The following is a 25,563-nucleotide window of genomic DNA, read 5'->3' as shown; positions in this document are numbered from 1 at the left end:
AAGTGATCATAGTTAACATCACCAGTATTAGAACAAACTGGCATCATGTGCTTCCTAATAAGATACACTAAGAAGGACACAACTTCACTTCTGTGGTGTTCTTGCCAAAAGTGTAAAAGTTGAGTCTGATAAAACATCAAACAAGCCTAAATTGAGGGATATTCTATATGGTAACTGACCTGTATTCTTAAAAAAATGAAGGTCAGGAAAGGCAATGACTGAGGAATGTTCTAGATTAAAGGAGACTGAGAGACATCTACACTAATAAAAGAGAAAGATGCAAATTGACTACCTTCGCAACGCCCACCAGCCAGTCAGGAGTGAGTATGCAAATTAACACAACAAAGATGGCGGGTTAATTTGCATACACAGGCGCCAAGCAGCTGGGGACGGGACACAGGCATTCTGCACTGCCCCAGCTGCTCCGGGCCTCTGGGCAGCTTGGGAAGGTGGAAAGGTGGCTCCGGGCCAGAGTGAAGGCGGTGCCAGCAGCCAGGGGAAGGAAGGCCCATTCTTGCACGAATCTTCGTGCTTCGGGCCTCTGGTAACTATATGTAACGTGTGAAACTGGATTGGAGCCTGGCTAGCAGGAAAAAAGGATATAAAGTACATTATTAGGACAGTTGATGGAATTTGAATATAGACTATGGAATGTTAAACTTTCCTGGTTTTGATAATTGTACTGTGATTATGTAAGAGAAAGTCCATTTTCTTAGCAGGTACACATGAAGCGTTTTGGGTAGAGGGGCATGATGTCTCCAATTTATTCTTGGTTATAAAGAAAAGTATGTATATATGCATGCATATGTGTACATATAGGGAAGATGATAAAGCATATGGGACCAAATATAAGCACATCTGATGGGTCTGAGTAAAGGTTATGTGAGATTTCCTGGTGCTGTTCTTGCAACTTTTCTGTTAGTTTGAAATTATAATAAACGTTACAAAAGTATCACTGAGTTGGTGTTAAAATTCTTTAGCCCAGTTCACCACCATAATTTCACTTATTTTTCTATGCTCCATTGCAGAATAGCTTTTAAACCAGTATACTTAATTATGTCTTCCTATTCTGGGATTCTTCAGATTCCTCAGTAGCTTGAATTAGGCTTAAAATCTATATATATAAAAAGCCAGCGACCGTAACGCCGGAACGACCGGTTGCTATGACGCCCACTGTGCCAGCGAACCCAGCCTGATTGGGGGGTGGGGCCAGCCTGCAAACCCTCAGCGGCCCCAAGCCCAGGCCAGCCCCGCCCCCCCAGCAGGGACCCCCACCCCAATTGAGGGTGTGGCTGGCCTGCCAACCCTTGGCAGCCCCAAGCCGAGGCTGGCCCTGCCCCCAGTGGGGACTCCCACCCTGATCGGGGGCATGGTTGGCCTGGGCGAGAGGCTGTGGGCGGTTTACAGGCTGGCCACGTGACCAATTGGGGTGGAGGTCCCCGCTGGGGGCAGAGCCAGCCTGCAAACCCCCGGCGGCCCCTCATCCAGGCGGGCCCTGCCCCCCAGCGGGGACCCCCCCACCCCGATCCGGGGCTCCCACTTGTGCACCAGACCTCTATCCTATGACCGCTGGACCAGTCACTATGAGGCGCACTGACCACCTCTTGGTCTCTTTCCCCACCTGGCAGGTTCCGATTGCCTGATGGCCACCCGCGGAAGGGGCGGGGCTGGCGAGCGAGCAGGAACAGCTAACCTCTCGGTCCCTTCCGCTGGCCGTCAGGCACCGATCACCCCATGGCACTCAACACAGGAGCTGCCTCCTGGTGGTCAGTGTGCTCCCACAGGGGGAGCGCTGCTCAGCCAGAAGCCGGGGTCACAGCTGGCGAGCATAGTGGTGGTGGTGGGAGTCTCTCCCACCTCCTCTGTAGGCGGGTGGTAAGGGGTGAGGGGTCTCAGACACACACACACACACACACACACACACAGACGGGAAAAAACCCTGGAGAACTACCAAGAAGAAAACAAAATTATAATCCAAAAGTAGCTGCTGTTAAGAGAATTTGTTTTCTGTAGTTTTAAAAAATATAATTGGCATTATAGTTGTATACAGTTTGACCATGCTTCCTTCATGTAACATATCATGCACATCTTCCCACATCATTAAAAATTCTTTGACCATATTATTTTTAAACTTTAATAATATTTCATTATATGATGTACCACAATTTAATTATTCTTTTTCTGAGATATTAATTTGGAAGGCAAGTAACTAACATCCTAGTTACAAATATGAAAGATAGAGGAGAGTGATTATTTTAATTAAGTAATTGGACCTCTTTTTTTTTTATTGGTCCTCGATTTCCATTATCTTTTTAGAAGCATTGTTGGGAAAAAAGCATTAAAGAGTCACATTACCAATATTTTCTATAGTAAAGAATATGTTGTTTTTATTAGCTAATCCTTAAACATTTGGAATTTTATTTTAATATGCGTGTACCGTATTTTTCGGCATATAAAACAACTGGGCATATAAGACTTTCCTGGGTTAAAACGTTCTTATACGCCGGAAAATACGGTAATTTCTTAAGTCTTTGTATTGCTTTATGTCTTTTTTGAAATCCTTTTACATACCGTATTTTCTGGCGTATAAGACGACTTTTTAACCCAGGATAATCATACGCCCAGTCGTCTTATACGCTGGAAAATACGGTACTTTACAGATATTTTGTCAAATTAAGATTTTATAAAATTAAGATTTTTAATAGGATGAAAGGTATAACCTGTTCCAGAATTGGGCATGTATTGGTATGAACTTAGGCTAGTGATATATAGCAAATAATAAAACTATTAAAAATGTGTTCCAATTGTGGAAAAAAAATTAAGATTTTCATTTGGCAGATATGAATTCAGGGATTTTGAGATTATATATTTTACCTCATAAGTTTGTAAGACAAATCATATTCAAAATTTAAATCTTTAGACATTACTAGTATGTTTTTAAGATGAGTAGCACACACAGAACAGAAGCATTGCTTTTAAGGTTAGGAATTAGCCTATATAATAAAAGCCCAGTGACCAAACGGCGGAACCACCAGAATGACTGCTTGACCAGTCATTATGACACACACTGACCACCAGGGGGCAGATGCTCAATGCAGGAGCTGACCCCTGGTGGTCAGTGCACTGCCACAGTGGGAGCGCCACTCGACTGGGATGAGCGGCTGCTCCCACTGCAAACCCTGGGCCGATGGGCAGGAACCGGGGCTGCCATCGTCACCTCCTTGCCCCAGGCTCCTCCTCCCCTCTCCCTGCTGCCTCCTCTGGATGCCTGAAGGCCGTGCAGCGCTGCCTCTGGGCTCGTGGAGCTGACCCTGGAGGCTTGGAGGCGGGTTCATGGCCGCCGCAGGACTGAGGCCTACTCCGCTGCCTCTCAGTGCTATTGTCCCTGGGCCTGCCCTGACCGGGTTCCCTGGAGAGGCGAGTGCTCTGGCTCCACAAAGATGCTAGATCAGGGAGCAGCTGCTCAGAGGGCGGGTCCACAGCCACTTGGCTGATGGCTGACTGGGATGAGCGGAGCTCCTACAGCGGGCAATCCCCGCAGGCCATGCCCCCACCAGTGCACGAATCCCGTGCACCGGGCCTCTAGTCACAAGATAATCTTGGTTACAAAAAGCTGCAAGTGATCTTTTAGATTAATTCTTGGAATTAATGATTACCTTACATTAAAATGCTTTTGTTGTAGGATTGTATAACTATTTGACTAGAAAACACATTTGAATAGTTGAAAGTTTTCCCCCTTTTTTGATTAAATATTTCTAGTTCTCCAGATATAAGTATTCCTTCCTAAAAAAGCAGAAATTCTAAGGGTATGTGTAAGTAATAGGTTCATTAGTGATTGTATCTGAGTAAGTTATATGTTCTGTAGTCATGATTTAGGTATTTGGTGGTGTCTCAAACTTCAGAAATAAATACCTGAAATTCTTACACATTGCTTTCATCTGGAAGGAATCAACTGGTAGGCCCATTCAAAGGATTAACATCTCGTACAATTTCATGTTTTGGCAGGTAAACCTAGCCTTTAAGCAACCTGGAAAGAGGCTAGAACACCAAGGAATTAGAATTGAATTTGTAGGTCAAATTGGTGAGTTGTAAAAATAGTATTACTTTTTTTCTTTGCTAACTGAGTTTGAAGAGGATTGGATTTAGCACTTAAATAATTGAATTAGAGTTTAGCTTTGTAGAAGGAATTGATTTTGTATAATAAAAGGAATTATTTTATAAACATTAAATCATGTTTCTTTGAATTGTTTGACTCATCTGCTTTTATTGTTAAAATTAATTACTAAACATGAAAGGAGTTATGTAACCTACCAACCTTGAAAAATAATTCAGCTAAATTATTTGACTCATTGAAATTTCTTTCTGCCTCAATTTTTTTCACCAGCTTTACTCACAATTATATGTCACCTTCATCCATCACTTTCTAATTACCCATGCCATTTGTCTTCCTAATCTAGTGTGTGCCTGTAGCCACTCATCTGTCAACAGAAAATTCTGTGTGAAAGGAAAGACGTAGTTTCTTATTGACCTATATCAACTTGTGTACATTTCCATACATATATTTTAGAGACATTCTTGATTTAGTAGTATAACTATAAATTTTTGGTGCTGCAGATTCAGGAAAGAGGAAATAGGTCTTTATAATACTGTATATATAGCTAGGTTTTAAATCTAAGTTTTATTGTATATTTTTAAAGTATCATAATTGGAATGGATGGGTGCTTATTCACATTATCTATTCTTGATGAGATTATACTTGAGCAAATTATAGTAATTAACTGATAGTTGATTTTAGTTTTTTGTATATTATAGTTTTATCAATTTGCCTATAAAGCAAAAGAATAAAACACTTTTTGCCTCGAAGGGAGGAAGTTCAAATAATTGCTGGAAATTTGTCTTAAGTTAGCTTCATATTGGGCAAACCCTCACTACATTAAAGGAATGAATTTATTTTTATTTGCTTTGGAGGTAGAAGTTTGGGTTTTAATGAAATGATACTAAATATAATTGGTTTTTTGCTTTTTAAAATTTCTTAGAACTTTTCAATGACAAGAGTAATACTCACGAATTTGTAAACCTAGTGAAAGAACTAGCCTTACCTGGAGAATTGACCCAGAGCAGAAGTTATGATTTTGAATTTATGCAAGTTGAAAAGCCATATGAATCTTACATCGGTGCCAATGTCCGCTTGAGGTATGAATTAGGTGTATTAGGAACTGTAGACAGAGTCAAAACTACAAAATAATGGTTGCTGCTGAATGTCTTAATAGAACGTCTGTTATAATTCTGGACTGGAAGACTTAAGGTTTTTAGAAATTTTGTCAAATATTTTGTTTTGTCTGGCTAATGCTAATCTTCTGAGATAATAAGAGCCTTCTGTCATTATAGATTTAGAGAACCCCATTATGAGAAGTCTTAGTCATATACTTCCTTTATATGAATTGTTCCTTAGGTACTTTATTTGTTGTGTAAATGGATTACCCTCTAAATCCATTAGTTTCCCAACAGATCTCATTTACTGTATGATTAAGGAGTGGTCTAGAGAGATTTCCTCCAGTAGGCTTGATGCTAGCACTCCAAATTCATCTAAAAAGTATGTACACTAGTCTTAAAATTGAACTGTTGTGTTTTGTTTTGTTTTGTTTTCATGGTAGGGGCATTTATTTAAAAATTAGAATTCCTTCATGAAATAAATGAAGTTGATCCCAAAAGATTTCTAGCAAGGAGAAAGCTGAGTAAACAGTTAATGTTTGGTTTTTTAAAACACTGAAACTTATAGGATATTTAACTTGACTTTTCTATTAACTTTATAGGTATTTTCTTAAAGTGACAATAGTAAGAAGACTGACAGACTTGGTAAAAGAATATGATCTTATTGTTCACCAGCTTGCTACCTACCCTGATGTTAACAACTCTATTAAGATGGAAGTGGGCATTGAAGATTGTTTACACATAGAATTTGAATATAATAAATCAAAGTAAGTACCTTTCACAAACAGCTTAAATGTTCAGGGAAAATTAAGAAGTAATCTTTTCAGGTTTTTGTAAATTGGTCAAAATGAGGGTAGAATTGACATGAATCTGCTGTTAACAGACCAACAGAAACTCTGAGCTGAAATAAACTTTAGTAGGAGTTTGTTCTGGCTTCTGACTCAGTGCAAGTGTCTTTCATATTCTATTCCTAATAAATTTCCACTTGGTCATTTTTTATAGAGCATCTTACGATCTCAGAAGGCAACTAAACCTTATGTCTAAAAATTTATTTTACTGGCCCAACATCACTTTAGCCTGGTCATCTTTTAAAAACTAAACAAAAATACATTTTTTCTGAACAACATAATAAATATATTGTCATCATTGAAAATTTTGATAATGAGGCAAAGTCAAAGGAAATAAAAATATCACAAATTTTCACTTTTACCATTTAACCACAATTAATATATTCTCATATATTTTTCCATGTAAAAGGGAGAGGTGTATGTGTTTATATATGTTGTATTTTTATATAAATGGGCTCTTTTAAAAAATATATATTTTTATTGATTTCAGAGAGGAAGGGAAAGGGAGAAATAGAAACATCAGCCGAAACCGGTTTGGCTCGGTGGATAGAGCGTCGGTCTGCGGACTGAAGGGTCCCGGGTTCGATTCCAGTCAAGGGCATGTACCTGGGTTGCGGGCACATCCCCGGTGGGGGGTGTGCAGGAGGCAGCTGGTCGATGTTTCTCTCTCATCGGTGTTTCTAACTCTCTATCCCTCTCCCTTCCTCTCTGTAAAAAATAAATAAAATAAAATAAAATAAATTAAAAAAGAAAAAAAAAAAGAAACATCAATGATGAGAATCATTGATTGGCTGCCTCCTGCAAGCCCCTACTGGGGATCGAGCCGAAAGCTGGGCATGTGCCCTTGATTGGAATCGAACCCAGGACCCTTGAGTCCGCAGGCTGATGCTCTATCCACTGAGCCAAACCGGCTAGGGCTGAGCTCTTATAGTTTAATGCCTTTTTAAGCTTTATGATGGAAATTTTCAAACACATCCCAAAGTATCTGAACAGTATAATGAATCCTTATGTACCCATTGCCCAGCTCCAACTATTCAGATTTGTTTTGTCTGTATTCAGCCCCACAATCCCATTAGATTATATAGCAGCATATTCCAGACATAAAATGTCACCCATAAAAATTATGTATCGCCCTGGCGGGTTTGGCTCAGTGGATAGAGCGTTGGCCTGCGGATTGAAGGGTCCCAGGTTCAATTCTGGTCAAGGGCACATGCCCGGGGTTGCAGGCTCGATTCCCAGTAGGGGGCGTGCAGGAGGCAGCTGATCAATGATTCTCTCATCATTGATGTTTCTATCTCTCCCTCTCTGAAATAAAAAAAAAGGTAGATTTAAAAGAATTATCATTTTTAATGTGACTATACTCTTATATCTAAGAAATACTAATAATTCATTAATATCTTCACATACCCAGTCAGTGTTCACATTTCCATAAATTGTCTCATGCAGGGTTTGTTCAAATCAGAATTCAAACAAGATTTGTTCATATCCAGTGCATCCAAACACATTGAATTTGGTTGGTTGACTCTTAAATCTAATTTATAGGTTTCCCCCTATTTTTTTCATTAAAGTTTATTTGTTGAAGAAATGGATGTATACACTCTTTTATCTCCTTCCTGCACACTCTTCTCACATGATTTTTATTAGTTGCCACTCCACAGTTTTTTTTTTAAAGAATTGTCTTTGCAACTTTATTGACAATCAATTGACCATGTATGTATATTACTAGAGTGTTCCTTCTTTTTTTAAAAAATATATTTTTATTGATTTCAGAGAGGAAGGGAGAGGGTGAGAGAGATAGAAACATCAATGATGAGAGAGAATCATTGATTGGTTGTCTCCTGCACACCCCCTACTAAGGATTGAGCCTGCAAACCGGGCATGTGCCCTGACCTGGAATCGAACTTGGGACCCTTCCGTCCGTAGGCTGAGGTTCTATCCACTGAGCCAAACCAGCCAGGGCCACTCCCCAGTTTTTATCACTGAAAATGTGATGTATATCCTTCAGAGTCTTAAATTATATTGTTGATAAAATTATTAGATAGTTTAGGACCTAAAAACTTATCACTGGGATCCTCCCTTCAGACTCACATAATTGCATTAGTTAACTCCTGGGATATTATTTGGGAGAAGGCTTATAAAGACCTCTGGGTATTGTAGGAATTCCCAGTTTATTACCACTTCATTTCAAGGTACTTGGGAAAGATCTTTTTTTAAAATATATTTTATTAATTTTTTACAGAGAGGAAGGGAGAGGGATAGAGAGTTAGAAACATCGATGAGGTAGAAACATCGATCAGCTGCCTCCTGCATACTCCCCCCTGGGTATGTGCCCGTAACCAAGGTACATGCCCTTGACCGGAATCGAACCTGGGACCCTTGAGTCTGCTGGCTGACGCTTTATCCACTGAGCCAAACCGGTTAGGGTGAAAGATCTTTGATTATTAGATATTACAGCAACAAACTCAACTAGGGAGTTTCTCTTTGAGGCCAGGTGATTTGTTAGCTACACTATTCTAGCACTCAGAGTAACAATGACACTAAACTCTTGGGTACACTTTTTGTTCAAAAACATCTTCATACACCAAATTAATATTTCAAGCATAAGAATCTTAGTTTTCCATGCTTAAGTTCTTTGGAAACTAAGTTAACCTCTGGGTAAGGAACAGTAATCAGGCTCAGGGGTCCTCAAACTACGGCCCGCGGGCCACATGTGGCCCGCCAAGGACATTTATCTGGCCCGCCGGGTGTTTTTGCCGCCGCTGCCTGTCCTGCTTAGCAGCCGACTTAGCAGTGTGCATAGGAATTTGTTCATAGTTTTTTTTTAAACTATAGTCCGGCTCTCCAACGATCTGAGGGACAGTGAACTGGCCCCCTGTTTAAAAAGTTTGAGGACCCCTGGGCTAATTCTTCCTTTTGAGATGTATTGAAGTCAAGTAAAAGTTTGAGTCCTTATTTTTATAGTACAGTTAATGTGCTGCATAACAACATTTTGGTCAGCAACACACCTCATATACAACAGTGGTATACCATAAACACAGTGTGTAGGCTATACCATCTAGGTTTGTGTAGTGCACCCTATGATGTTTGCACAACAGAGTCCCCTAATGATGCATTTCTTAGAACATTTCCCCATCATTAAGCAGCACATACTGTAAAATGATTAATACTTTTTTTAAAAAGAGCAACATTAAACAATATGAATAGTCAAAATGGTATTCTTACATAGCTATTAATCTAAAGATGTCTAACAAAGCCTTTCAGGACTTATTTTACTCTTTTTCTTTGTTTTTTAAATATTTGGTATAAGTGAGATATATTCTTCCTCCAAAGGTATCATTTAAAGGATGTGATTGTTGGAAAAATTTACTTCTTATTAGTAAGAATAAAAATCCAACACATGGAGTTACAACTGATCAAAAAAGAGATCACAGGAATTGGTAAGTTGAAAGAGTATTTGAATGAAAATTCCTGTTTAGTTGAAATTTTAAAGTCTTAAAATATTATTTGAACGTAAAATTCATATTAGATATTAACTTTGATAACTTAATATTGCTGGCAGTAAGTCACTCATTTATGTTTTTTTTAATTTGATTTTTGAATACAGTAGTTCCCCCTTATCCATGAGGGATACATTTTAACTAATTAACTAATTAATTAATTATTGTTAATCCTCGCCTGAGGATATTTTCCATTGATTTTTAGAGAGAGTGGAAAGGAGGGAGGGGAGGCGAGAGAGAGAGTGAGGGAGAGAGAAAGAGACATCAGTGGGAGAGAAACAAATTGATTGGTTGCCTCCTGAACATATCCCCACTGGGGCTGGGGATTGAACTTGCAACCCAGGCATGTACCTTTGACCGGGAATTGAACCCACACCCCTTTGGTGCAGGAGTCGACGCTCTAACCAGTGACCAACACTGGCCAGGGGCTAGGGGATACATTTGAAGACTGAAGTGGATGCCTGAAACTACAGATAGTACTGGACCCTATATATACTTTTTTTTTCCTATGCATACAGATTTATGGTAAAGTTTAATTTATAAGTTAGGCATAGTAAGGATGAATGATAAAGAACAATTATAACATACTATAATAAAATTGTCTGAATGTGTCTCTCTTAGAATGTCTTACTGTACAGTATTTACCTTTCTTGTGATCATGTGAGATGCTACAATGCCTATGTGATGGGATGAAGGGAGCTGAATGATGTAGGCATGGTGACATAGTGTTAGGTACTACAGGGTTACTTGAACACAAGCACTGCAACACCAAGCACTGCCTGTGTGTGTACATGTGTACTAAGTGATGAACAGGCAGCTTATATAGCGTGGATACAGTGGACAAAAATGATTCATGTCCCAGGCAGAATGGAGTGGGACTGCACGAGATTTCATCATGCTACTCAGAACAGCGAGCAATTTAAAACTTACGAATTGTTTATTTCTGGAATTTTCCATTTAATACTTTTGGACCATGGTTGACTGCAGGTAACTAAAAAAAATTCACATGGTTCAAAAATAAAGTAAAAAATGTCCTATTTTTGTACTCCAGCTGCTCATAGGTAATACATTTGTAAGTTTTTAAATCCTTCTAGACTTTCTTTTTGCCCAACATTTTATCGTAGCAGCTGCTCTTCTGGTTTTGCTATGCAGCCCAAGGACAACAAGAAGAAGGAAGATGCTAGAGAGTCGGCCAAGAAAGACAAATCTGGGAGCAAGGCCAAAAGAAATGGTCCAAAGGCAAAGTTCGGGCCAAGCTCAATAACCTTGTCTTGTTTGACAAAGTGACATATGACAAACTCTGTAAGGAAGTTCCCAGCTACAAGCTTATAAGCCCACTGTTATCTCTTGAAAGACTGAAGATCCAGGGTTCCTTGGCCAGGGCAGCCCTTAAGGAGCTCCTTAGTAAAGGACTTACTAGTTTCCCGCCATGGCAGGTACTCAGTTAAGCAAAGGTTGCAGGTTCGATGTCCCGTCAGGGCACATACAAGAAGCAATCAATGAATGCATAAATAAGTGGAACAGCAAATCAATGTCTCAATCCTCTTTCTCTCTCTCTCCCTCTCCCTCTCCCCCCGCCCCCCGGCCTCTCTCTCTCTCCCCACCTACTTCCCTTCTTCTCTTTATAAAAATCAATAGCACAAACAATGATCTAGTTTCAAATCACAGCTCAAGTAGTTTACACCAGAAACACCAAGGGTGGGGATGTCCCAGCTGCTGGTAAAGATGCGTGAACAGCCGAAACCGGTTTGGCTCAGTGGATAGAGCGTTGGCCTGCGGACTCAGGGGTCCCGGGTTCGATTCCGGTCAAGGGCATGTACCTTGGTTGCGGGCACATCCCCAGTGGGGGGTGTGCAAGAGGCAGCTGATCGATGTTTCTCTCTCATCGATGTTTCTAACTCTCTATCCCTCTCTCTTCCTCTCTGTAAAAAATCAATAAAATATATTTTAAAAAAAAAGATGCGTGAACAACAGGTTTGTCTCACCAGCTGTTCATTTTGAAAAATAAAAATTAAATAAAATAATTCCTTCTATTTATGCATTTATATGTAAGTTCCTCTGTGTTATAGCCCCCCTTTTCAGTTAAATGGTTACATACAATACAGACGTGCTTTTTCACTTAGTAATGTATCTTAGAGATCTTCCCTATCAATACATAAGAAAGAACACTTCATCTTTTTTTATAGTATTCCATTCGATGTATGTACTAGTATTTAACCACTCTGCTATTGGTATGCATACAGGTTGTTTCCAGTCTTCTGTTATTACAAAAAGTGCTTCAGTTAATGTCATTTTGCCTGTGTGTGTGTATATGTGTGTGCAAGATAAAATCTTAGAAGTAGAATTGCTATTTCAAAGAGTATATTCATTTTTAATTTTGATACACAATACCAGTTTGCCCTCTTTAGGGTTTGTAACAATTTGCATCTACCAGCAATGAATGTAGGGAGTGCCTTTTCCCCCTCTCTTCTCACCAGCACAAGGTTATAACATTTTTAGCTGATCTCATGGGTAGGGGGAAGAAGTTTTCCATTGTTACTTGAATTTAACTTGCTCATTCTGGGTGAGGGTGAGCATCTTTTCATATGTATAAAAGCCATTTGTATTTCTTCTATAAACTGCCTATCCAAATCCTTTGCCCCATTTCCATTGGATTACTAGTCTTTTCATATTTGTAGAAACTATGTATTAGGGAAATCAATATCTTTTTCTGTTAAGAGCAGAAAAAAAAATTTCCCCAGATTGTCTTGCTATGGTGCTTTATGCCATGTAGAAGTTCTTGATATTTATTTAGTTTATTAGGTTTTCTTTTTATGGACTTTGGGTTTTATGACAGTTCTTTTTCACACAGAGGTTCTAAGAATTTTCTTAGCTTGATTTTACTAAAATAATACATTATAGTTTAGGGATTTTGTTTAAATTGTTAAGTCATTTGGAATTTGTCTTGATGTAAGCTATGAAGTATGGATCCAACTTTACTTTTTCCAGATGGCTGACCAGTTGTCCCCAAATCACTTATTGGTTCATAAACTGCTTTTTAATTTTGTTTAGTATATAGATTTAGTTTGTCCCCTTTAGCTCTGTTAGTTTTTTGGCTGAAAATAATTTTAGGTAACACTTTTTAAGAATGTATAATTGGTAATCATAATGATAAACATTTATGATTTCTTAATCTCTATGTTTCACTTGCTAATAAAAAGTTAGTTATTGCCCTAACCGGTTTGGCTCAGTGGATAGAGCGTCGGCCTGCGGACTGAAGGGTCCCAGTGGATAGAGCGTCGGCCTGCAGACTGAAGGGTCCCAGGTTCGATTCTGGTCGAGGGCATGTACCTTGGTTGCGGGCACATCCCCAGTGGGAGGTGTGCAGGAGGCAGCTGATCGATGTTTCTCTCTCATCGATGTTTCTAACTATCTCTCTCCCTTCCTCTCTGTAAAAAATTAATAAAACATATTTTTTAAAAAGTTAGTTATTTAAAGACATTAAAACCAAACTTCAAGTTCCCATTTGTTTTAAAAATTGTTTATTGAAACATTTTTTTCTGAGTATTAAAAATTGTTTGATTCTAGAAAATTTAAAAAAAAAATCTATAGTCATAATCCAGAACAGACTTTAGTCTTTGCATGTGTGGCTCAGTGGTTGGAAGCCACCGTTTGATTCCTGGAATCAACCAGGAAGCCACCATTTGATTCCTGGTCAGGGCACATGTCCGGGTTGTGGGCTCGATCCCCATTGTAGTGTGTGCAGGAGGTTGCCGATCAATGACTCTCTTATCATTGATGTTTCTCTCTCTCTCTCCCTCTCCTTTCTTCTCTGAAATCAATTTAAAAAAAAAAAAAAAGAATGGTCAACATTTTCACAAAATAGAAAGATAAATTAGTACTAAAATATAGTAGGAAAATGAGAAGAACTGGAAATTATATTATGGAAATATTTAATACCATTTACATTATTGCACTAGGACCCAGTACCACAACAGAAACAGAAACAATTGCTAAATATGAAATAATGGATGGTGCACCAGTCAAAGGTAACACTTTTCATTTGTTTCTTTTGTGTTATAGGTAGTGCAAACAGCAATGTTCATGACAGTTTTGTTTGAAAGTATTTACGTAGTATAAGAATCTTTGTGAATTCTTAAAATGATTTTCTTTAATGATGGTTTTCAAGATCATCTTTGTATATATACTGAGAAGATTATAATAGTACTTTATAGTCTGAAATAAGGTTTAATTTTTTTACTCTTTACATTTAGAATTTAGAAGGCATGCATATCTTCTCTAGTTCTGAATTTGTAATATTTTTATTGTAGTCTGTTATAATAGTTCCTCTCTGTAAATCTTTTTGATTCTTGCTGAACATAAGGTGAAATATAGGTGAGCATTAATTTCTGTGGGATTCTAGAGTCCTTATAGCCCCCAAGAATATAAGCAGTTTCATTACTAGATAATCTTCAGTGTGTAAAGTAATAAAGCCAATATTTATCATTTTAAATGTATGCCTTGGCTTTTTCTAACTCTGTTAGTAATTACTTCAAAAAGTAGCTATTGTTTATTGAGTGCCAACTCTGCTGCCAGGTGTTGTAAAGTTCGCTGCCACCCTTTGAGTTGGGGGGTGGTATTCCTTCTGTCACAGATGAAACCAAGATGCAGAGGGGTTAAACCTGTTACAGGTGATAGTGTAGAGGAGGCAGAACTTGACTTCTACCCATCTTAGATTTTTAGCTGGGGCTGTTGAACAAAAAGATTACTAAGAGAAGAAGAGAGTTTGCTTCATGTATGCAGTGCACATTGTGCAGGAGAAACCTCAGCAAAACATAACTCAAAGTGGTGGCTTAGAATTTCAGTTTATAATATAGCATCTTCAGAAGGACAGTAAATTTGGACAGCAATGACTAGACAAAGAAAGTAAATTTTAGGCTCCTAAGGGCGGCAAACGTGGCGGGGGGTGTGTGTAAATACATGGGAGGAAACTGATGATTCCTTTGGTGCCATCCTGGGCTGATGAATCTGTCTCCATTAAAGGAAAATTTGTATCCTGCCTTTAGGCAGAAAAGGGGGAGGCATTTCTGCTTTTGCTGCTTTTTAATTGCCTTTGGCTCAAAATAATGTCAGAGGCATATTTTGTGGTGACATATCTGGTTTCCTTCAGCAGCTAATCATTGCAGAGTTGGAGTTTGAACCCAGTGCTTTCTGACTCCAGGCCCCCTGTGTGTGTGCTGTTATATTATGCAATATTACTTTGTAAAATTCCAGCAGTCACAAATTTTTATATAAAACGATGCGTTTTATATCTCAGGAAATAGATGTGTACAAGAACTTTATTATATAAAAAGATTCCAAACAATATGCAAACAGTTACCCCTAGGAAAAGAGAAGCCATGAGAATCTGAATAGCAACCTTTTTTTTTTTTTTGTAATAAAGGTATGTCATCATTCTGAACATGTTTGTTGCTTTGGATAAATTAGTAATAAGTATACAAGAATTTACACACATGATTAGAAATTATGGTAAACTTAGTGAAAACAGAAGATAAAACCACTAAAGCAGCCCTTACCTGCTGGCACTGTTCTAAGCTTTTTATATCTAGTGTTAACCCATATACTAGTAGTCTTAACAAATTCTTTATAAGATGGGTGTTATTGGTTCCCATTTCATGTATGAGGAACTCGAAACAGAATTGTTAAGTAATTTGGTGAAGGTCATGCATCCAGTAGACGGTAGAGTTGGGATTAGAATTTAGGCATTCTGGCGCCAGAACAGTGGTTCTCATCTAGGGGCAGTTTTGCCACCATCACCCCTCCCTGCTCACTACCCCCACCCCTAGGAGATTTGGCAATACTTGGAGACATTTTTGGTTGTCACACTTGGGAAATGCTGCTGGAATCTTGTGGGTAGAGGCCAGGGATGCTGCTAAACTTCTTACAGTGCATAGGACCTTACCCACACCAAAGAATTAACAAGCTCAAAATGTTAATAGTGCCAAGGCTGAGAAACCCTGGTTTAAAGTTTTACTTATGCTGCCCACTCATGAGGAATGGAAGCATTGGTATCTTCTCTATAAAGATTAGTTCTGGTTATGTGACTATATTTAATAATCTTTTAGAATTCAGTGGAAATTGCTTTTCTTTCAGGTGAATCAATTCCAATAAGACTATTTTTAGCGGGATATGACCCAACTCCAACAATGAGAGATGTGAACAAAAAATTTTCAGTAAGGTACTTTTTGAATCTGGTCCTTGTTGATGAGGAAGACAGAAGGTACTTCAAGCAGCAGGTATGGTGCTACCCAGGCTGGTATTTTGTTCAGTGGCAGTTATAAAAACACCTGGACAAACTCATTTTTCTAAGTTTTATTATACTGAGCAAGTGGGTTAATAATAAGTAAGTGAAAACCTGTGAGTATAAGGAAGTAGGCATGAATGGAATTGTATTGTGATAGATCTTGTCCCAATCATTCTTCAAGACTCTGGAATGGGCTACAATTTAGCAGGGCTTTTATTTTTCTCAAGAGTTTTGTTTTTCATAAAAGCAATACCCGCTATTTGTAAAAAAAACAAAACAAAACACACACAAAAAACAAACAAACAAAAAAACAGGCAATAAAGAACAAATTGAAGTAAAGGTCATCAAAAATTCCACCTTTATTGTGACTAATATTCCAGACAAAATTGTGCATGTGTTTAGAACACATAAAGCATGTTCTTTACTTTTTTACTCAGCAGTGTCTTGAACATCTTTCCTTTATTAATACAAATTTCCATTAACATTTTTAATGACTGAATTAACTTGATGGATTTTGGAGTTTCCCTTATTTTCTTATTCTATTATAAATGTCCATGAGATGACCCAGATTTAATACTTTTATATATAAAATGTTTATCACAAAACTTGTTCTCATTTCGAAATCAAAGCCTTTGGTGAATTTTGAATGAAGATTGTGATTAGAATTTTTTAAAAATATATTTTTATTGATTTCAGAGAGGAAGGGAAAGGGAGAGAGAGAGAGAAACATCAATGATGAGAGAGAATCATTGATTGGCTGCCTCCTTCACACCTCCTACTGGGGATCGAGCCCGCAACCTGGGCACATGCCCTTGACCAGAATCAAACCTGGGACCCTTCATTCTGAAGGCCGATGCTCTATCCACTGAGCCAAACTGGCTAGGGCTGTGATTAGAATTTTTTAAAAAATATATTTTTATTGATTTTAGAGAGGAAGAGAGAGGGAGACAGATATAGAAACATCAATGATGAGAATCATTGATCAGCTGCCTGCTGGGGATCAAGCCTGCAATCCCAGCTTGTGTTCTGACTGGGAGTCAAAGGGTGACCTCCTGTTTCATAGGTCAACACTCAACCACTGCACCACCGGCCAGGCTAGAATTTTATTTTTTTGTATTCTGAACCAGATTAATAAGTATTTGCATGTCAGTTGAGTGTTCAAAACTAATTAGAAATTATTTTGTGCTGAGTACTATGAAGAATACAAAAACTACCTTTTATATAAACATGGATTAGCCTCAAGGTTTATACATTGCACATATATGGGAAAAAATTATGTAAGTTAAATAACAGAAAACTTAATAGTTTGACAGTAATTTAGAAGACAGAAAATTTATTCCATTCCATATACTGTGTAATTAAACATAGGTAATTTATAATTTTAAAATAGATTACATGAAATTTACAATTTCCAAATCAGTTGTGACTCTGCTGAATAAGTATATTGCTTCCCATGGGCATTCATTTGGATGTTTAAATTCTGATGTTGGTTAAAAAAACAACAATCCCCAAAACAGCCTGTCATGGCTTTATGTAGAAAACAATTTTAGGAATTCAGAAGAGAAGAGCCCTCAGAGTAGATTGGTTGGGGTCAGGTTTAGATAGGCTGAGGAATAGTGTTGAAGAATATATAGGGGAAGATACAGGGCAAGCTTATTTGGAGTGTGTTGGTGGCAGAGAGTAACTTAGTTTGGCTGGTGGGGGATGGGGATGTAGAGAGGGAAGGGAGTGATGTTGTATATTGGATAAAGGTTTTGGAGGACCTTGAATGCCTGCTTGGAGGTTGTCCTGTAGGCACTGAGAACTATTGAGCAATCCAAGCACTGTTTTAGATTAATCTGGTAGTGATAGGAAGGATGAATTAGAAAGGAGCCTCAGGCAAGTGAGGCATTGATCTACCAAAAGGTATTTTAGTATCGAAGACTGAAATGACAGGGCTTGAACTTGGATAAGGGCGTTGGAACAGCAAACCAAAGAACAGATTTATTCTTGGTTTTTGTTTCTTTTTTTTTTTTTTTATAATATATTTTATTGATATTTTTACAGAGAGGAAGGGAGAGGGATAGAGAGCTAGAAACATCGATGAGAGAGAAACATTGACCAGCTGCCTCCTGCACACCCCCCACCGGGGATGTGCCCGCAACCAATGTACATGCCCTTGACCGGAATCAAACCCAGGACCTTCCAGTCCGCAGACCGACGCTCTATCCACTGAGCCAAACCAGTTTCGGCTTGTTTTTGTTTTTAAATCTTTATTGTTCAGACTAGTGGCCCGGCGCACGAAATTCGTGCACATTAAAAGGGGATTAATTAGAGGAAATAATTTAATATTGCTATTTGCCCTTTCTCTATAATAGAAGTGTCAGAGATGAAAGAAAATTAGTAAAATATAAATGAAAACCTTCCTCCTGTCAGAGAGTCAAGTCCCCACCCACCCACATGCGCCTCAAAATCGCATGAGACCCAGACCCGGCCGGCCCCTGCCCCCATTGGGCTAGATCCAGACCTGGCCAGTCCCACCCTTGCCAAGCCCCGCTGGGCAGGGGACATAGCCTCAGGTCCCCTGGCCCGGCGCCAGGACGGGGGGGCATTGTCTGAGGTCCCCCAGCCTAGACCAGGGCGGGGGGCATGTCTTCAGGTCCCCCGTCAAGCCTCGTTGGGTGGGGGGTGCAGCCTGAGTTCCCCCGACCCAGCACTGGGGGGTGCATCTTGAGGTCCCCTGTCAAGCCCCACTGGGTGGAGGTCTCCTGTCAAGCCCCACCAGGCAGGGGCACAGGCTCAGGTCCCCTGGCCCAGTGCCAAGGCGGGAGGCACGGCCTGAGGTCTCCTGTCAAGCCCAGCCAGGAAGGGGGGTACAGCCTCAGGTCCCCTGGCCTGGTGCTGGGGTGGAGGGCATGGCCTGAATTCCCCTGACCCAGCACTGGGGGTGCACCTTGAGGTCCCCTGTCAAGCCCTGCTGGGTGGGGGGCATGGCCAGAGGTCCCCTGTCAAGCCCCACCTGGTGGAGGGCGCGGCCTGAGGTCCCCCAGCCTGGCGCTGGGGCAGAGGGAGCAGCCTGAGGTCCCCTAGCCCAGCACCAGGACGGGAAGCACACCTTGAGGTCCCCCATCAAGCCCCGCCGGGTGGGGGGCATGGCCTCAGGTCTCCCATCAAGCCCCGCCGGGTGGGGGTTGTGGCCTCAGGTTCCCTGTCAAGCCCTACGGGGGCGGGGGAGGGTGTAGCCTCAGGTCCCTGCTGATTGCTCGTTAAGGCTCCTTATGGGAACTTGGCTTCAGCTGTGGGTGCAGCCATCTTTGTGATGGAGTGATGGTCAATTAGCATATTCCCTCTTTATTAGATAGGATTATTACAGTTGTTCCTCTTTTTTCCCCCCATAGCTCCCCTCCACCCAGTTCCCACCCCACCCCATGCCCTTATCCACCCCCCCCGTCCTCATTCATAGGTGTACGATTTTTGTCCAGTCTCTTCCTGCACCCCCCACACCCCTTTCTCCCTGAGGATTGTCAATCCACCCCCTTTCTATGCCCCTGATTCTATTATATTCGCAAGATTATTCTGTTCATCAGACTTATTATTCACTTGAATTTTAGATTCACTTGTTGATAGATATGTATTTGTTGTTCATAATATTTATCTTTACCTTTTTCTTCTTCTTCCTCTTCTTAAAGAACACCTTTCAGCATTTCATATAATACTGGTTTGGTGGTGAAGAACTCCTTTAGCTTTTTCTTATCTGTGAAGCTCTTTATCTGCCCTTCAATTCTGAATGATAGCTTTGCTGGGTAGAGTAATCTTGGTTGTAGGTTCTTGCTGTTCATCACTTTGTATATTTCTTGCCACTCCCGTCTGGCCTGCATAGTTTCTGTCGAGAAATCAGCTGACAATCGTATGGGTACTCCCTTGTAGGTAACTAACTGTTTTTCTCTTGCTGCTTTTAATATTCTCTCTTTGTCTTTTGCCCTTGGCATTTTAATTATGATGTGTGTTGGTGTGGTCCTCTTTGGATTCCTTTTGTTTGGGGTTCTCTGCACTTCCTGGACTTCTAGGTCTATTTCTTTCACCAGGTGGGGGAAGTTTTCTGTCATTATTTTTTCAAATATGTTTTCAGTATCTTGCTCTCTCTCTTCTTCTGGTACCCCCATAATTCTGATGTTGGTACGCTTGAAGTTGTCCCAGAGGCTCTTTACACTATCTTCATATTTTTGGATTCTTTTTTCTTTTTGATTTTCCGGTTGGGTGTTTTTTCCTTCTTTGTATTTCAAATATTTGACTTGATTCTTGCGATCCTTTAGTCTGCTGTTGGATCTCTGTATATTATTTTTTATTTCAGTCAGTGTATGCTTAATTTCTAGTTGGTCCTTTTTCATATCCTCGAGGGTCTCACTAAATTTATCGGACTTTTCTAGAAAATTCTTGAAAAAATCTTATAACCGTGGTTTTGAACTCTATATCCAGTGGTTTGCTTTCTTCCATTTCTTTCATTTGTGACCTATTTCTTTGTCTCCGCATTTTGGCTGCTTCCCTGTGTTGATAGAGTGGCTTTGTATATTAGGTGTCCTATAGGGCCCAGTGGCTCAGCCTCCCCTCCCCAGTTACCTGAGGTGGACACTCTTGGTGCACCCCTTTGTGGGCTGTGTGCACAGTCTTGTTGTAGTTAAGCCTTGATTGTTGTTGGTATCACTGGGGGGAATTGACCTCCAGGCCAATTGGCTGTGAGGATCAGCTGTGTCTATGATGGGAGAACTTCTGTGCTGGAGACACCCTTATGAGGCAAGACTTGATTCAGTGGGGCTTTGGTGCTCACTGAGTCTGCCCCCTGAGTGTGTCCTTTATGGATCTGAGGAGTTGTAATCTGGATAGTCCTACTCTGACCCCTGGGTACACTGGCTCTTGGATCTCCAAGGAGGTGCTAATTTAGCCTCTGCCTGAGGCCACCCAGCAAGAGCTACGGAGAGATCTGCAGATTCCTCTTCTTTGTTTGGGTTTTGGAGGTGCCCAGATGAGGCCCAGCTGTGAAGCAGTGCAAGCTGCTGTGGGGCCTTGGGCCTTCTTTTGGATGTTCTGGGTCTCTCTGACTCAGCTGCAGTTTGTTAGGTAAGTTTAGATTTCAAAGGACCAGGCCATTCATATGCAAAAGCCTCTGTGCATAGCTTGGATGGGATGGAGTCTCAGGGCAGAGTAAACAGCAATGGCTTCCTGTCAGCCCTGCCCTAAGAGGCCCCCAGGTCTCCGTGTCCCTCAGTAATTGCTGCAAGCACCTCTGAGAGAAAGCCACCCTCGAGTTTCGCCCGCTGCTAAACAGTCCAGTTTTTCCTGTATGAGTCTGGGTCCCCAGAGTCTCGCCCGGAACTGGAGTTCAGAGCATTCGGGAGCTTGTGTCTCCCTCCTGTTTGAAAAAGATAGCCGTGTACTCAGTTGCCAGCCCTCTCCGTGCGCGCCTGCGAACCTCTGCACTTTACTTCCGCAGCTCCTCCGAGTCTCAGTGTGCTTTTCTCTTCCCTTCTAGTTGTAGAATTTCCACTCAGCCAGCCTTCCTGTGGTTCTGGATGATGTCCGTTTTGTCTTTTAGTTGTAGTTTTAACCCTTTGCACTCGCTTGCTTTTTTTCTCGAGCTGCTACCGATGCTAACCATGTCGAGTCACACTTGACATCCAAGTGCAAAAGGTTAAAGTGGTTGTGCAAGGCAGCAAGTTCAGGTGTTTACCTATGCTGCCATCTTGGTTTCTCCCCAGATTTATTCTTTAAATCAGTAGTAGCTAGAATTTTGTGCCACATTAGATTGGTGATGGTGGTGTGCATGTGTGCTGGTGGGGGCAGAGTTCGCAGAAAGGACATTCCAAGATTAGAACTATAAGAAAGTAGGTCAATCAGGGCTTTAGTAGGGACGAATTTCATTTTGTTTTGGTTAAAATAGAAATGGCAGCATTTTCATGATGAAAATTTAAGGCATAATATGAGAACATTGATTTGTTGTTATCTTGTATTTCTTTTACTAGGAGATCATTTTATGGAGAAAAGCTCCTGAAAAACTGAGGAAACAGAGAACAAACTTTCACCAGCGATTTGAATCACCAGAATCACAGGCCTCTCCTGAACAGCCTGAAATGTGAACTGAATAGGAGAGAAAAATAAAAATAAAAACTCTTAGAACTGTTGAGATTAAGTTTGGCTGATTAAAGATGGTTGCAGCATGAAGCAGGGGGAAGGCCAAAAGTCCATGTATAATAGTCTTCCTTTATCTTACAGTGCTGCATTTATTTTATGATATAACTAAATATTCTTACATGTACTACATTTAAAAAAGTGCTTTCTTTGAAACACTGGAACTTTCTTAAGCTGCCGTTTTGTTTTTTTACTGCACACTTTGATGATAAGCACTCATATATGCACCAGTATAAACATTAAAGATTTTCATGAGTAGGCTGGCAATTGTAATTTTGCTTTCTTTATGCATAATGTAGACTGTAAACCAATTTCTTCTATTTCATGCCAATAATTACCTCTTACCTTCTACATACAAAATTAAATATTTTGTGTTCAAATAAAATTGGAAAACCTGAGTGGCCCTTACATCCTACAGAGATTTAAAACATGGCATCTTAATATTTTTGAGTACTACATTTATGTTCTTACATGTATATTTGAGAAATGCAAATGGAATGTTTCACTGTAAGTGCTTCTGAGTCTACCATTCCAAAGCTTCCTGAGTTTTATTCTTTGAAGTCTTCTGTGGTAAGAATATTAACGTTTTCCTCGCAGAAATCATGTGGCATGTCCTTTACAGCCTTTTTATTTTTCTGTCACGCTAAGTAACCATTCTGCTACTACTATCCAGCAGGTACACTGTATGTTTTCTGCATTGTCGAGTTGAGTCTATGTTGGCATTTAGAATTTGTTAAAACTCTATAATTTTTCTGTTAATTCTTTGAAAAAAAATTTTTTAAGGAATCCTTTTACCACATACATGCAAATATAATTTTCTTGACTTTACAAATATTCTCTTCCCTTTGAAGATAAGAATTTGAGGATGGGGGTGATTTAGGTGGACCTGTTAATAAGCATATAGTTATCCAGATCTGGGACAATATCATGTTTGTTAAATTGGAACTTGGGCTCGTTCAAACTCAATTTTAAATTTCACCCACTCTGTTTAAATTTTAATACTGAATTCAAGTCATTTGTTCAATGTCTATAAAAAAGCTGCAGTCATGTGCCTAAGGTCTGATCTCAGACGCACTAAATGTGGGGTGTAGGAACTAAAACAACGAAGCCTGTTGTGTGAAACTACTCCACATATGATTCATTGGTTTTTGTACCAATATATTTTATACACTTCAGTGCAAGTCTCGTGAGTTAACCTTACTTTATGAGTAAGTAATCCAAATTACATTTCTTTAAACTTGTTTTACTACTATGGCACTTTGATAAAATGGTCGGTAACCAACTTCTTTTCTGGCAACAGGTTCCATGTGCCATGTGCTGGGGCATCTATTTTAAATGTGGATATATGTAAATGGTCATATTTCCCTTTCATGCAAGTGCCTGTTCAGAGTTTCAAAATTTAAAAATGCCAAATATTCTCATGGTCACTTGCATGTAATCTAGAAAATATTCACAGAAAATTTGAAAACCAATTGTATTTATCCAGCCACAAAACATGTGACCATGGTGTATAATAAAGAATTTGAAACAGATACTGAACTTGCTTTAAATGATTAAAATAATTCTTTTCTCAGATCTCTTCTCATTGTCAGATTGCTCAACAGTTCAGGAAGCTATAATTACGAAAATTTAATTTTTTAATAAATATTGCCAGTTTCAATTTTAAATAGCTACATAAAACTATTAATTAGGTGGCTTAAAACACTGTCAATTGGAGAAGCCGGATAACTAATGGGTGTGGGCTGCCTGTCACTACTTGAGCCAATTAAGCAGAGACAGGGTTGAATCATATATGAGCGTTTATTCCAATACTGCCGGCAGCATGGGAGAGCAGCAGGTCAGCCACAGAAATCTCTGCCCCTCCCCATAAGCCAGCTACTTATATTGGATAGAAGGACAAAGATTACGTGGGAAAGTAGAAATTACAGGGATGGGAAGTAGGCGAGGTATAATGGTTACAGGTAACAGGCAATGTGGGCTGCGGGGTTCACAAAGCCCCGGGACCTCTGGACCAGATTATTTCAGCAACAAAGTTGTTAATCTTCGTGATGATCGTTTCTTGGAAAAGGAGAATGGACTGCATTTGATGTTAACTCCCATATCCCAGGGTGTACAACTCAGCCAGGTTAGAATGTGCTTTCTCTAATCAAAACAGGACAATCACGGTCAACAGCATGATTAACATTTCTTACAGCTAGTCTCCACTATTCTATTTCTGCCCCTAACAATAGGATGCTTACTCACTTTGCTTGACTTTGTTGCAGAACCAATTTGAAAAATAAAAATTTGAATTCAGTATTTGGTGAATTGAGTAAAAAGCTGGCCAGTTAATCTGAGTAAACTGGAAAAGAAACTTGTGTTTTCATCGAGTACAATCTAATCCAGAGGTTCTCAATCCTGGCTGCATGTTTGTTTTTAAATATATTTTTATTGATTTTAGAGAGGAAGGGAGAGGAAGAAATAAACTTCAATGATGAAAGAGAATCCTTGATCGGCTGCTTCCTGCACACCCGCTACTGGGGATCAAGTCCGAGTGCCCTTGACTAGAATCGAACCCAGGCGGGCCGATGCACTATCCATTGATCCAAACGGGCTAGGGCCTGGCTGTATGTTTAAATCACTTCAGTAGTTTTTGAAAATAACCATGCCGGATCCTACCCAGACCACTAAAATCAGAATTTCAGGGGCCTGGACATCAGCATTAAAAAGAGCTACCCAGACCATTGTCTGAACCATTTAAATAGTTATTTTTCCCACTAGTGAAGAATTTTCATTGTTCTGAATTGTTGAGGAGGATAACCTTTTTCCCTAACTCATCTGTTTGGGAGCCTGCTAATGAAACTGACAAAAGACAGATTAGCAGGAGAAAAAAACACAGATTTGAGTATAAGGGAATTTACGAAAATGTGACTTAAAGGGTTGGTTAAATTTGGGGCTTAAATAATTGATAGGGGAAAATGGGGGTAAAGGACACTTGCAAATGATTTCTTAGGAGTATTTGGGGGGGGGGGGAGAAAGGACATGGAAAAGCAAATGACTTTCAGGAAAAATACATGGGTTCTTAGGAAAATAGATGGTAGATAGGATAGTTTTGTGCCACAGTCTATTTAGGTCTGTCTGGTGCAGAGTTAATCTCCCCTTGCTGCTCCCCCAAAGAGATGTATGATAATTGAGTTCTTTTGGGAGGCTCTGCTTTCAGGCAGATAGGGACTTTAGGAACTCAAATATTTAAAACTTTTATGCCACAGTGGCATATTCTGGAACCCTTTAGTATGGATGAAGTAGTTGGAATACTCAATTCTAATTACTTTGTGAGTCAGTAGTCTTTATGTTCCTTTTATATTCAGCTGTATCTGTTGCATGTAGTATATAAAGGAAATCCTCAGGGGCTTTTACTAGCCTGGATTGGAATGTAACATATTTTTTAAGTTTCCAATTAGACAAAGGCATAGTGAAGAAAATGTGCATCATTAAATATGTATAATGCATCCTTTCTTAGGCTCTCCAATGAGCACAATTCTTACATCACTCCCCTATCTAAAATCATAGTGATTTGATTCCA

At 39.8% G+C, this 25,563-nt stretch overlaps 1 protein-coding gene and 1 pseudogene across 3 annotated transcripts in view; both read left to right on the top strand.

The window, feature by feature from the left end:
• Nucleotides 1-22,260, top strand: part of VPS26A (VPS26 retromer complex component A) — a 31,016-nt gene extending 8,756 nt beyond the window's left edge. For both annotated transcript variants that reach the window (XM_079793318.1, XM_079793319.1), the window contains exons 3-9: nt 4,006-4,081; nt 5,037-5,193; nt 5,814-5,978; nt 9,390-9,496; nt 13,516-13,584; nt 15,689-15,831; nt 21,836-22,260. In XM_079793318.1, the coding sequence (XP_079649444.1) occupies nt 4,006-4,081; nt 5,037-5,193; nt 5,814-5,978; nt 9,390-9,496; nt 13,516-13,584; nt 15,689-15,831; nt 21,836-21,949 (831 nt within the window). In that variant the 3' untranslated portion in view covers nt 21,950-22,260. The remainder of the gene's footprint in view (nt 1-4,005; nt 4,082-5,036; nt 5,194-5,813; nt 5,979-9,389; nt 9,497-13,515; nt 13,585-15,688; nt 15,832-21,835) is intronic.
• LOC307112483 (small ribosomal subunit protein eS25-like) lies at nt 9,520-13,506 on the top strand (annotated as a pseudogene). The gene is made up of 2 exons: nt 9,520-10,992; nt 11,212-13,506. The product of its transcript is annotated as a small ribosomal subunit protein eS25-like (transcript).
• Nucleotides 22,261-25,563: the final 3,303 nt, after the last annotated feature.

This window comes from Cnephaeus nilssonii, assembly GCF_951640355.1.
Source record: "Cnephaeus nilssonii genome assembly, chromosome: 16".
Taxonomy (NCBI): Eukaryota; Metazoa; Chordata; class Mammalia; order Chiroptera; family Vespertilionidae; genus Cnephaeus; species Cnephaeus nilssonii.
The sequence above is the reverse complement of the archived record's forward strand: the minus strand, read 5'-3'. Positions and strand labels throughout refer to the sequence as shown.